The sequence below is a fragment of the Macrobrachium rosenbergii genome, chromosome 37 (genome assembly GCF_040412425.1).
Source record: "Macrobrachium rosenbergii isolate ZJJX-2024 chromosome 37, ASM4041242v1, whole genome shotgun sequence".
Lineage (NCBI taxonomy): Eukaryota > Metazoa > Arthropoda > Malacostraca > Decapoda > Palaemonidae > Macrobrachium > Macrobrachium rosenbergii.
The window spans coordinates 4,693,015-4,705,514 of NC_089777.1; the positions used below are offsets into that span (position 1 = coordinate 4,693,015).

Consider the following 12,500-nt stretch of genomic DNA (forward strand, 5'->3'; position numbering starts at 1 on the left):
TCTGACTAGCTTTTGGGATGGATTCGGATTTTATTCCGGATCTATCCACCCCACCCTCTCGCTTTTATTGTCTCTGAATCAATATTCTCAAAATACTATGAATAGATTTCAGGTTTCAGCGCCGAAAGCCGTGTGGGGTTTTGCATGTAATTTATGGTCTGCTAAAAATGTTTGGAATTCAGCGATATTTTGGGGCGGGGGTGGACCATTGGCTAAGGATGTGTTCAGATTAGGTTTTGAGATGGATTCGAATTTTATTCCGGATCTCGCCTCCTCCCCCCACCCTCTCGTTTTTATTGTATCCCCACATCAATGATCTCAAAATGTAATACCGTGACATTTTTTGGGAAGGTGGGCCATTGGCTAAGGGAGTATTTAGATTAGGTTTTGGGATGGATTCTGATTTTGTTCCGGATCTTCCCCCCGACCCTCTCGGTTTTATTGTGCCTCTACATCAGTTATCTCACAATATATTATGACTAGATTTCAGCTTCCAGCTAAGTTTTGTGACAAGTCCGGCGTTGTTGCAGAATTTTTGATAAGTTTTGTAGGAGTTAGAAACGGAATATCTAATTTATTTATTTTGTATTTATTTCTTTATTTAATATTTCTTTTGCGTTCTCCGAATGCTTTCTGGTTTTATTATTTTTGAGTTTAGGAAAAATAAGCCTGATGATCTTATTGCAATTATTAAATATTTAGGAACTTTTCTAAGTACTCATATTTGATATGCATAAGTTAGTGTAATTTTGATTCTGTAAATGTGCCTAAATATCTCTTGCATCCACTGTGCTGGAAAAGTGTATGGGTGGAGGTTCACTAAAGTTAAGTACGTTGTAGAAACACACATTACAGTATACTCTTCATTCTTTTGCATTGTGTAGGCATGTTCAGTCAACAAGAGAAACTATTATTCCCTCTTAACAACATGTATAGCTTTTATTTTATTTTGTTTTGGTTTTCATATTGCATTTTTCCTCATCGTATCCAATGGAAGTGAGTAGCGAGCGCCTCCTCCCTTGAATTTTAAATCATAGTTTTATATTCGAGTATTGTGACGGCCTTTGAGGGCCGAGAAACGGGAGGGAGCTGGAACGGTGGAAGAGGAAAAATGGAACGGTTGCTTCACGCAGAGGGGGGAAAGAAATGGACCGCGAAATAAGGGATAGAGAGACAGAGAGAAAGAATGAGAGAGAGAGAGAGAGAGACAAAGAGACAGACAGAGAAGAAATAGACCGCCTTCAGAAGAAGGCTTTGGAGGAAAAGAACCATTTTATTCTCGTAGGGTCAAGGCGCGGAATGGGAAAAAAGGTTGTTTTATTTTCTTAGAGGTCAAGAGAGAGATTGGGCCAGAGAGAAACTCACTTTTATTTTCTCCTTGAAGTTCGGGCCGGTGAGAAAGAGAAAATGGGCGGGATTGTGGGCGGGTGAAACGTGGAATATCTAAAAGTTTTCACCTTTCCCTTTTCCAATTATTTTTTGCAGCCGAGTTTTCGATCCTAGAGAATGTAGAATTGGTGGGGCTGGCTGCAGAACCTCCCGTAGGGGATAGTGCCGTCAGTGCTCCTCACGCGGTGCGTCGTGGGCAAGGTTCCTTGCAGCGTCCCTTCGGCCCCTAGCTGCAACCCCTTTTATTTCTTTTTACTGTACCTCCCTTCATATTCTCTTTCTTCCATCTTGCTATCCACCCTCTCATAACTATTGTTTCATAGTGCAACTACCAGGTTTTTCTCCTGTTACACCTTTCAACCTCTGAATGATCTCATAGATCCCAGCGCTTGGCCTTTGGCCTAAATTCTAAATTCCATTCTGTGTTCCATTCGCTAAAAAAGCTGATAATTGATTTGTAAATGGATTAAAAAAGAGACTGCCTACAAGGCTTAGGAGATTAGGCCATTCCCTCTTGTTGGGGAGTGAACAGTAATTCTCATTTATTTCGGCTGCAGGAGAGCGCAAAAATAAATCCTCTTTTGAATTTGCAGCAGACCTTTGCAGTAGCCTAAAGCCTTGTTCTGTATACTGTGGCTGTTATGAGTGATCGGAAAGTTGATAAGAAGAGTCAACCATCTGTTTCAGATGTACTGTATGTAGTAATTATTATCGAATGAACACCATCATATTCTTTGGAAACTTGAATTTCAAGTCCCCAGTGTTGGCTTGTTCCATATGAATAGGGTTCATCTTCTGAATAATAATAATAATAATAATAATAATAATAATAATAATAGTAATAATAATAATAATAAACTAGAAACGATCCCAAGATCACTGAAAAGGAATCGGGAAAAACTAGAGGCCGAAGTAGCTCCAGGACTCATGCAGAAGAGTGTGCTACTAGAAACAGCGCACACAGTAAGAAAAGTGATGGACTCCTAAGGAGGCAGGATGCAACCCGTAACCTCACACTATAAAAAAAACCATTATATTCACATATATATATATATATATATATATATATATATATATATATGAAAACATTTTAAAGAGTAGCACCACAACTTTTTGCTGCCTTTCGAACGAATTAAAATCCCTTTTAAAAGTTGAAATGGTGAATTTGATAAACAGTGCAAAATAAATAAATGAATAAAAATGGACGTATAGAAAACGTCAAAAGCTGATGTTTTAGTCAGACACAGAGCATAGTTTCTTAAGTACAGTAGTATTGAACTGAGAGAGCTGAAATTATGAATTTATGAAACAACACCCTGTCCAGTATTCTATAAAGGCATTAAATTGCTATAAATTTAAGAGAAGGTGAGTGTGATCAAGGTTCGGAGATTCATCTGTTCATGATGATAAAAATTTATAGGATAGCAGAAGCTGGAACTTGATCCCGTAGGGGGGAAGGGGTTTGTACACCTCACGCGTTGCACTGTAGCGTCCCTTCCTTAGGCACCTAGCTGCAACCCCTTTCATTTCTTTCACTGTACCTCCATTCATATTCTCTCTTCCATCTTACTTGCCACCCACTTCTAACATTTAATGCAAAAGGTTTTCCTCTTGTTATACACACCTTTTCAACCTTCTTTACTCTGAATTTTCCTTTCATCATAGGTCCAGCAATTGTATATTCTATCTATCCATCTATCTGTGGAACTTGAACGAGAAACGCTTACTCTTTATCGACACATAGGGAAGGAATGCTTGCAGGGCCACAGGACACCGAGACTTCAGAGGTCCTCTGGGGTGGCTCGGGCTTCTAAATTATGGATAGGGAGAGAGAGGCTAGGATGGCAGGGGACTCCGGAAAAGGAATTTGAAATGCGGCTCTTGAAAGGTATGGCGGCGGACCGGAATCTTTTGGTCGGATATGTGCCATATACAATACATTATACTGCCTGCCTACTCTTGCGTCGGAATGATTTAACGCATGCGTTAAATATGGTGAATGTTATCAGGTATGTATGTATACATGGGTATATATATATATATATATATATATATATATATATATATATATATATATATATATATATAAATATTTATTTATATATATGTGATATATAAATATATACATATATATATTTATATACATGTATGTGTATATATATATGTATATGCAGTATTTTTATATACTCCAATGACCCAATAGACAACATTTATATATATATATACATCTGGTGAAGCATGAGGTAAAATCAATCAATGTGGAACAGAAAAACAACTGGTTGATCGAACCCAGGTCTCTCAGTGTGGAAAGCAAAACCAAACTAGAAAGAGAGGAACCTGAGAGAGAGAGAGAGAGAGAGAAAGAGAGATTGCTGAGAGAGAGAGAGAGAGCTTTGGCAGGCAGGCTCTGTCCAACTCGCTCCATTACGCTGCCTAATGGCAGAGAACGAAAAACGAGTATCATACCGGTTTTGTACAAACTCTTGTGGGATTAGATGGACGGGATCTGTTTACCCCGGGCGGTGCTGGAGACCTTTATCAGGTTAGTTGGTTCCTCTCTCTCAATTAATAGAATTCAGAGGCTGTGCTTTTTAGCTCGCTTGTGCGGGGCGGCGGGCGGGGAGCGTTTTATTGGACTGGGAGAGAGAGAGAGAGAGAGAGAGAGAGAGAGAGAGAGAGAGAGAGAGAGAGAGAGAGAGAGAGGTTTATAAAATTTGGTCGATGTAAACATCAGGTGTATTTGTATGTATATATATGTGTGTGTGTTAGTATGTACAGTATGTATGTGTGTGTGAGAGAGAGAGAGAGAGAGAGAGAGAGAGAGAGAGAGAGATGGAAATTTCAGGTGTATGTCTATGTATGTGTGTATATCTGTGTATGTGAGAGAGAGAGAGAGAGAGAGAGAGAGAGAGAGAGAGAGAGAGAGAGTAAAAGAAAAGAAGGCTAGGAATGCAGAGGTACGACCGAAATGTAGTTAAAAGTTAATATATGTGATTATTTATATATATATATATATATATATATATATATATATATATATATATATATATATATATTTAACCCATATAATACACCATATAATACTCCCCCACTCGTTCTTCACCCTTCTTAACATAACCGGAATCAGATAACCAAGGCTAAAATATGAAACCGCTTAAACACCTCAATCTTTCTTATAACCTTCCCTCACCTCCATCTGACCCCTTCCCCAACCCCGCCTAACCAACCCAACCCCACCCCACCTCGAGCCCAGGATGAGTCAATTTGACGTGTACAGATAAAGAAGTCTCGCCTCAAGGTTGCGGAGGAATTTTGAGCCATATTTCCCTCACCTTTATTCTTCTCGCTTCCATTCTTCTCCGAGATTTTACAAGCAACTTTTTCTGGCTCGTTGTATTCTGCTCTTCTTTTGTGGATTATTTTGTTTTTTCAGTTTCCTGTTTATCGTCTATTATATATATATATATATATATATATATATATATATATATATATATACATATATATATATATATATATTAACTTTATCACATACACAATTGTTCTGTGCATTAGTAGAATTACTAAAAGGACCTCATTCAAACTGGATGGTATTTAATGGAGTTTTTATTCAAAAAGTTACAAGCTTTCTTGGACAAACAGTCCACATTATCAAGTATCCGTACAATGAGCAAACGCATAGTCCGGCTGTATTTATATCTGTGTGCTGGGTACTTTTAATCCTATAATCGCCTAGCTCTTCCTGTGTGACCTCCACCCTCTCTTGACCTTGGTCTTTCTCTGATCCCTGGTTCCAGATGTCCGTTTTCCGTGCGTTCTCTTGCGTTTTTCTTCGTTTCCTTGCTACTGTGGAGTATATGATTTTTCTAGATATGCTGTCTTCAAAGCCGTTTCCGGTGTTCCCTGCCATCGTGTTGTTGGCGCAAGTTATGAAGGCGTTCTCTACAACCAGTCTAGATGTTTTGTTGGTGTTCCTGTACAGAAAACTCATATTTTCCCAGTCTATTCTGTGATCATTTTCCCAACAGTGTTTGGCAACTGCCGACGTCTGATTATAATGCCTTATGTTCTGCAGATGTTGTTTGCTTCGCTCTTTACATGATTTGCCAGTTTCGCCATAGTACCCTTCTTCACAGTCTAGACACGCTGCCATATAAACCCCCTCTAATCTCTTCCCCCTCTACCGACTTTTTGTTTCTAACTATTTTATTCCTAATGGTGTTTTTGTAGCTGCCTATCAATTTGAAATTATTTAGCTTCCTGTTGATGGGTGCAATAGAGTTGTTGTCCGGAACTGTAATTATTTTCTTTCCTACCAAATGTTCCTTTTCAATCCTTTCCCTCTCCCCCAAAATAGTTTTCCTTGCTTTGATATGTGCCCACTCCCACCAATACTTAGGTAGCCTAATCTCCCTAAAACTCTCCTCAGGTAATCCAACTCTTCGTCTAAAAATTCGGGACTGCAAATCCTATAAGCCCTGATGGCCAACCCTGTCATTAATCCTATTTTTATTTCTTTCCTATGACTGGAGAACCTATGTATGTATGAATTGGTGTGTGTCTTCTTCCTATATACCTTGAATTTTAAATTCTCCCCTACCCTCTTGACCAGGACATCCAAGAAAGGAATTTCTCCTTCCTTCTCTTCTTCTAATGTGAACTTGATGTGTTCATTTAGTTTATTTATGTTTTCTAAAAACTTGTGTAGATCTTCCCTTTCTCCCTTGTAAATGATCAAGATGTCATCAACGTATCTTACCCATTTTACGATATTTAAGTTCCCTTTATTTACTTTGCCCACCTCTTCCTTTTCAAACCATTCCATAAAGATATTGGCTAGAATTGGTGAAAGACTTGAACCCATGGCCACGCCATTTTTTTGTATATAATGGTTTCGCCCCACTTGAAAACATTAACGCTGAGGGCCGCTGTTAGCAGTTTTATTAAAACGTCATGATCTATGTCGCATGTATAGACCCCCTCCTCCATATTCTTTTTTATTATTTCCATCGTCGTCTTTACTGGTACGGTAGTGAACAGGGAAGTTACATCCAAACTTGCAAATTTACAGTCTTTTTACGTTGATTTTGGATAATTCGTCTATCAGGTTCATGTTATGTTTTAAATGCCCTTCGGATACTAAGCCTACCCATTTTCCCATTATGTTGGAAAGAAATTTCTCCAGCCTCCTCTGCGGTGATCTCGTCGATGCCACGATCGGTCTTAGCGGGCACCCTTCCTTGTGGATCTTAGGGCTACCATAAATATATGGGATCTCTGGACTTTCCATTGATTTTACTCTATGTTCTAATTCTTTTCTTTGGTTTTGTCGTGGATTTTTGTCAACGCTTCCCTTACTTCTTTGTTAAAATTGCACTGTACCCCCCTAATGTCCGGTTTTTTGTTGCAAACCTCATATGTGTTTTCATCGTTTAACAGTTGTTCTAACTTATTCTCGTATTCTGCGGCGTCCATTACTACAACTGCCCCCCCTTTGTCTGCCTTACAAATCTTTATGTCCTTGTATTTTCCTAACCTATTTCAAATTGATAGGCAGCTACAAAAACACCATTAGGAATAAAATAGTTAGAAACAAAAAGTCGGTAGAGGGGGAAGAGATTAGAGGGGGCGTTTATATGGCAGCGTGTCTAGACTGTGAAGAAGGGTACTATGGCGAAACTGGCAAATCATGTAAAGAGCGAAGCAAACAACATCTGCAGAACATAAGGCATTATAATCAGACGTCGGCAGTTGCCAAACACTGTTGGGAAAATGATCACAGAATAGACTGGGAAAATATGAGTTTTCTGTACAGGAACACCAACAAACATCTAGACTGGTTGTAGAGAACGCCTTCATAACTTGCGCCAACAACACGATGGCAGGGAACACCGGAAACAGCTTTGAAGACAGCATATCTAGAAAAATCGTATACTCCACAGTAGCAAGGAGACGAAGAAAAAACGAAAGAGAACGCACGGAAAACGGACATCTGGAACCAGGGATCAGAGAAAGACCAAGGTCAAGAGGGTGGAGGTCAAGGAAGAGCTAGGCGATTATAGGATTAAAAGTACCCAGCACACAGATATAAATACAGCCGGACTATGCGTTTGCTCATTGTAAAAAGATACTTGATAATGTGGACTGTTTGTCCAAGAAAGCTTGTAACTTTTTGAATAAAAACCCATTAAATACCATCCAGTTTGAATGAGGTCCTTTTAGTAATATATATATATATATATATATATATATATATATATATATATATATATATATATATATATATATATTTATATATATATATAAATTATATATATACTACATATATAATATATACTTTATATATACATATATATACACGTTCATAATATACACATATATATACACACATTATATATACGTATTTATATGTATATATTCATATACTTACACACAAACACAGTCATATATTTTACGTGCCTACCACAAACAACACTTGCGCCATCGCATATTGCCTCAACAGCCAAGTAACACTCACTGACCGTTTATTGAAACACACAGACACACACACACACACACACACACACAGGCATTCTTTATCGAAACCCATCGGTGCTTACGACAACAGATTAAGCGATGGAAGTTCAGGTCGCAATCTGTGGCAATTGGCTTTCTTTTCCCCATCCAATTTTCTATTCAATTCGCCCTCAGGTGATCACGGGCCGGCCACTGAAATTCTCCTCCCGCCTTAGGTTATCAGGTGCTATATTCTCTCTCTCTCTCTCTCTCTCTCTCTCTCTCTCTCTCTCTCTCAAGTATTGCTGGATATAACTTGAGCTCTCTCTCTCTCTCTCTCTCTCTCTCTCTCTCTCTCTCTCTTCAAGTATTGCTAGATATAACTTGAGCTCTCTCTCTCTCTCTCTCTCTCTCTCTCTCAAAAGTATTGCTAAAATTAACTTCAGCTCTCTCTCTCTCTCTCTCTCTCTCTCTCTCTCTCTCTCTCTCTCTCTCTCTCTTAAAAGTGTTGCTAAAATTAACTTCTCTCTCTCTCTCTCTCTCTCTCTCTCTCTCTCTCTCTCTCTCTCTCTCTCTCTCAGTCTACTTAGTCATAAAGTGCCTCTCTCTGCAAAAGAAGCATTTTTATTAAGTCTTATGTTTCTTGTTCGACTTGAGATCTTAGTGTTTCCGCCCATGCTTAACTGTCTGTCTGTCTCTCTGTTATGATTGTTACGTAGGGGGGTGTGCCGTCAGTGCACCTCATGCGGTGCACTGTAGGCCTTACCTTAGGTTCATTACATTGTCCCTTCTGCCCCTAGCTGCAACCTCTTTCATTCCTTTTACTGTAACACCGTTCATATTCTCTCTCTTCCATCTTAGCTTCCACCCTACCCTCTCCTGACGGTTGTTTTATTGTGCAGCTGCGAGGTTTTCTTCCTGTTACGCCTTTCAAACCTCTTTTGTTTTATTCAGGTTTCCTCTTCTGTGAACTTGACTCCGATGAAATTTGCTCTCTCAGCTTTATGGTCTTCCTCAGTTTTCACCAGACTCCAAGAGTTTCGGTGAAATCATTTCATGAATTGTTGCAACATGTTAAAATCTGGCCACTGACGTGAAATTGTTTAAATCAGGCCATTGACTTGAAGTTAGAGCTTCCAAAGAATATTAAGGTGTTCATTCGAAAGAAGTAACAGAAGGTAATAGGAAATACAGAATGAGGAGATCAGTTATCAGAAAAACAGATAAATAACAATCTAATAAGTAAATAAAAATGTAAGTAAAACATTAAAATAAAAGCTGAAAAATTCAAATTATACTGAAATATTTAAGATTTGCATTTAAATGTTAAATCATCTCATACGATGAGAGAGTATTCACTTTTTTTATTTTAAGTTTTTCACAAGACACAGTGAGAATCTTGAAAACACTTGAGAGAAAGGGACATTCTTTTCGATAATTGTATAATTTATTCGTGTCTACAAACGTCCGTGATTTGAATATTTGATTACAGCGTACTTTACGATATTTTCATCCTGCAGGGATTTTATTTTTGGGATTAGAAAGATTGTTCCTTTGTATCTTTCCAGTTCTGTTTTAGAGATTCGCCTTAATCATAGCTAAAATTCTCTCTCTCTCTCTCTCTCTCTCTCTCTCTCTCTCTCTCTCTCTCTCTCTCTCTCTCTCTCTCTCTCTCTCTTCAGGTTAATAAACGCTGGTATTTGCAGTGTATATTTCCCAGAGTTTGTCAGTTTTTTCATGTTTTCAGTTAAAAAATGTAGCCTTCATTTTAATGAATAAATAATTTTATGTTGATTGATACGATTGCGCCAATACTTTTCTATGTTTGTGTATCTGTGTGTTTAACGCTTCACGGCATATCTTTCTCATGTACTCAACATGTATTCAACATTCATACGACTTTTGAAGAGCTGCTCTCCTCATCAGAACGCTCTCAGACCAACAAACAGACATGTATTCAACATGTATTCAACATTCATATATCTTGCGCAAAACTGCTCTCCTCGTTCGAACTCTCGCTGAAGACAGGTGATCATGTATTCTGCATGTATTCAACACTCATACAACTTGTTCAAAATTGCCCTCCTCGCCAGAACGCTCAGACAGACAGACAGACAGACAGACATGTATTCAACATTCATACAACTTGTGCAGAAGTTCGTCCTTTGAACTCTCAGACGAACATGCAGAGAGACAGACACGTATCCAACATGTAGTCAACATTCTTACAACTCGCACAAAACTCCTCTCCTCGTCCGAAAGCTCTCACAGACAGACAGACAGACAGACAGACGTGGGTTGGACGCCCACGAACCAGCGTTGATTATTGAAGCCTCCGACCGACCAATCGGTTTTCCAGCTGTTACGAAAATAAACTATTTTTGCTTCTGTTTTCCATTTTCACTTTTAGGTTTTCTGTGACCTTTCACCTTAGTCGAGTGGGGCTGGCACACACACACACACACAAACACACACACACACACACAATTGGAGAAGGGTTTTATTTATTTATTTTTCGCGGTATTCCATATTTTTTGTGTTTTTACCTTCTCGCTTTCCAGTTGTAATGGAAATTCAGTATAGGGCGGTTGCATTTCAGCATACTTCCAGTTCTAATGAGAATTATGACGGCTATACTCCAGCGTGTTTCCAGTCCTAAAAAGAGTTTTTATTTAAAGGTCGTGTATGTTAATAAATCATTCCCAGTGAGACCTTTGTAGTCAGGGTGGGTATGTGGCAAAATATTTTCTGAATTTAGGAATGTTTAGTAAAATTTATGTTCAGAATACTTACAGTATACGTCTAGTAAATGCTTAGTGTGAGGACAGCTAGGCTATATTCAAAAATAATTCTATACCTTTCTTGAGCTAGGGTTGAGTGCCGTCAGTGCACCTCACGTAGTGCACTGTAAGCATTACTTAAGAGTCTTTGCGGCGTCCCTTCGGCCCCTAGCTGCAGCCTCTTTCATTCCTTTTACCTTCCGTCCGTTCATATTCTCTCTCTTCCATCTGACTTTCCAACCTCTCCTAACAGTTGTTTCATAGCGAAACTATGAGGTTTTCCTCCTGTTACACCTTTCAAACTTTTTCACTGTCAGTTACCCCAAGTAGCAGTAAGGATCACAAATAAAAGCAAAAAAAAAAAAAGTGACCGAAATAGTAGCCAATGAACCAGGCTTCTTTAAAACGTCTTGGTCCACCGAATTCCATCGGTTATCGATAATCGTTTTGGCGTTCGTTTCCTTAATGAGACATCTGGCCCGCGTCCGCCCGGCCACGTTCATTCGACAAAACTTGGCTAAATAACAACAACGGGTGCGTTCTCACGGGCTGAGTGACAATTAATGATGCGTTCTCTTTGACTGAGTGACGAACCAGTGCATCATTCCAACCTTGTAGGAGTATGCTGAAGGTTTTCTGAAGAGAGCACCCTTGCTTTAGCCTTTCATTGGACCGCCATTCCCGCTTCCTTTCTTCAGTCTTGCTGTCCAACACCTCTGACTATTATTCTTCGTGTAACTGCGGGGTTTTGTTGTCCAACACCTCTGTTACTTGTTCCACGCACTTCACCTCCTACATTTTCTGCTGCAGGCATTACTTAAGCTTCTTTGCGGCGTCCCTTCCTTAGGCCCCTAGCTGTAACTCCTTTCATTCCTTCGACTGTACCTCCGTTCATATTCTTTCTTTCATCTTCCTTTCCACCCTCTCCTAACAATCGATTGATAGTGCAACTGCGAAGTTTTCCTCCTGTTACACCTTTCAAACTTTTTCACTGTCAGTTTCCCTTTCAACGCTGAATGACCTCATCATAGGTCCCAGCGCTTGGACTTTGGCCTAAATTCTATTCTATTCTATTCCATTCTAGTCTATTCTATTCTATTCTATTCTTACCTAAAATGGATGCTTTTTTTTTTAACAGACACTGAATGCATTTCCTTGGACTGAATAACAACCAAGAACGTTTTCGTGATGAGAATAAACACGGGCGCGTTCATTCGGGTGAGAGATAACAGGCGCCTTCTCTCTGATTAAAAAAGAGAACCGACTGATTACTTCGGCCGCGAAACGTCGCTTGTTTTAATTAAACGTAACCCGGTTTTAACCTCACGGCCATTATTGAAAATGAAGGCCTCCTCTCCATTTTTTTTTTTCGGCGTTCTTTAGTTGTTTCTCTGTTTCTCTGTTGGTTGTGGGGTTTCTATAGTACCCCATTGCCGCTTGCATCGGATTGCAAATATTTGTTGCAAGGTTCAGATAAGTATGGGATACTAAAAGGTAAGGTCTTCTCTCAAGCCACCTTGTTTTAGATCCGGGTTGATGGCCGGTGTCACAATGCGGACTCTCATGGCTGAGTTTTCTCTTTAGTTTCTGCCTTTGCTTTTCTCAGGTTACGTTTCATGTCCTGCTTAAATTTATATATATATATATATATATTTATATATATATATATATATATATATATATATATATATATATATATATATATATATATATATATATATATATATATATATATATATATATATGTTAACCATAAATATCCTTTAAAACTGAATTTAGTGTGAGAATCTTTTTAGTACACTTTAAAGAAATAGATATATATACATATATATTTAT

At 38.7% G+C, this 12,500-nt stretch overlaps 1 protein-coding gene across 1 annotated transcript in view; it reads left to right on the forward strand.

Moving 5' to 3' along the window:
* The window catches only part of LOC136825099 (uncharacterized), a 96,606-nt gene that overhangs the window by 37,456 nt on the left and 46,650 nt on the right, over nucleotides 1–12,500 (forward strand). The window contains exon 7 of the mRNA XM_067081143.1: nucleotides 1,486–1,574. Within this exon, the coding sequence (XP_066937244.1) occupies nucleotides 1,486–1,574 (89 nt within the window). The remainder of the gene's footprint in view (nucleotides 1–1,485; nucleotides 1,575–12,500) is intronic.